At 39.6% G+C, this 1,152-nt stretch overlaps 1 protein-coding gene across 1 annotated transcript; it reads left to right on the top strand.

Annotated features, from left to right (window-relative positions):
• The first annotated feature begins 408 nt into the window (after nt 1-408).
• On the top strand, nt 409-903 carry LOC112000427 (senescence associated gene 20). Its single transcript, XM_024032545.2, has one exon. The coding sequence runs from the start codon at nt 409-411 to the stop codon at nt 901-903; it is 495 nt and encodes a 164-aa protein (XP_023888313.1).
• Nucleotides 904-1,152: the final 249 nt, after the last annotated feature.

The following is a 1,152-nucleotide window of genomic DNA, read 5'->3' as shown; positions in this document are numbered from 1 at the left end:
ATTTTACAAATCAATTGTAATATCAATTTGTCTTATTAGAGACAGAACCGCCCTGTCACTAGCTAATAGTTGAATATGCTTAGCATAATAATTATATTGTCCCCATAGCAGCTAGCTGTCAAACACAAAGATTTTCGTCCGAAATATTGGAATATCCCTAATAAACTTTCCTAATAAAAAATTACAAACTATAATACCTTGCTAATTTTTTTTCATTAATAATACTCTTTCTCCAATTTTCTAGAAGAGTAGCAATCCTATTTGTATTTTTCCTCAGCCTCCAATGCTCTATAAATATGTGTCCCATGCATATATGATATAGCATAACCAACAATACGTCAATAACGCTAGCTAGAAGCCTTCCCCAGTTGCTACTAGCTAGCTAGCTAACCTTACTTTCCTTGCTACATGGGAATAAACCACAGTGAGATCATGCTGGAACAAGATGAGGAGGGCATATCACCGGTGCTGGAGCCCCAAACATGGAACAAGAAGACTGTCAAAATGCTTTACAAGGCCTTGGCACATGGTCACACTGAGACCATTGCTAGGTTAGTGGCTGCTGAACTTGAGTATTGGTACCATGGACCTCCACCATGCCAACACATGATGAAGATACTCACTGGGGAGTCGAGGCACACCGAGTTCAAGTTTAAACCTCGGAGCATCATGGCAATTGGCGATCTTGTGATCATGGAAGGATGGGATGGATTCAAGACATATTGGGTGCACGTTTGGACCCTTAATAAAGAAGGGGTGATTATTCAATTTCGTGAGTATTTCAACACGTGGCTCACCATGCTACTTAGGGCTTCGGAGACCGGCGATGAGTTTCCGGTATGGCAAAGCGACCCTTGGGAGCGTTTGCACCGATCCTTGCCGGATCTTGTACTGGCTATCTGAGGTTGAGGTTCTAGCTAGGGGCGGGAGATTTACCCAAAGTCAGATGTTCATTTGTTTGACAAGCATGTTGAACGATTAAAATATGAAATATAATCAATGATATATATATATATATATATATACCTTGTTAAACTTGCATTCGATGAAATGAAAGGCTACGTTACAAGGTTTTGGACCCTAATTTATTTATTTTGCTAAAAGAAAGGTGTTGGACTACTAGTATGTTCACTACAGAATGCCAAAAAATAA

The sequence above is a fragment of the Quercus suber genome, unplaced genomic scaffold (genome assembly GCF_002906115.3).
Source record: "Quercus suber isolate HL8 unplaced genomic scaffold, Cork oak 2.0 scaffold_85, whole genome shotgun sequence".
Lineage (NCBI taxonomy): Eukaryota > Viridiplantae > Streptophyta > Magnoliopsida > Fagales > Fagaceae > Quercus > Quercus suber.
This window is presented reverse-complemented; position numbering and strand designations above follow the sequence as displayed.

Coding starts and splice junctions, on each gene's coding strand:
- LOC112000427 (XM_024032545.2), top strand. CDS start 409: ATGGGAATAAACCACAGTGAGATCATGCTGGAACAAGATGAGGAGGGC.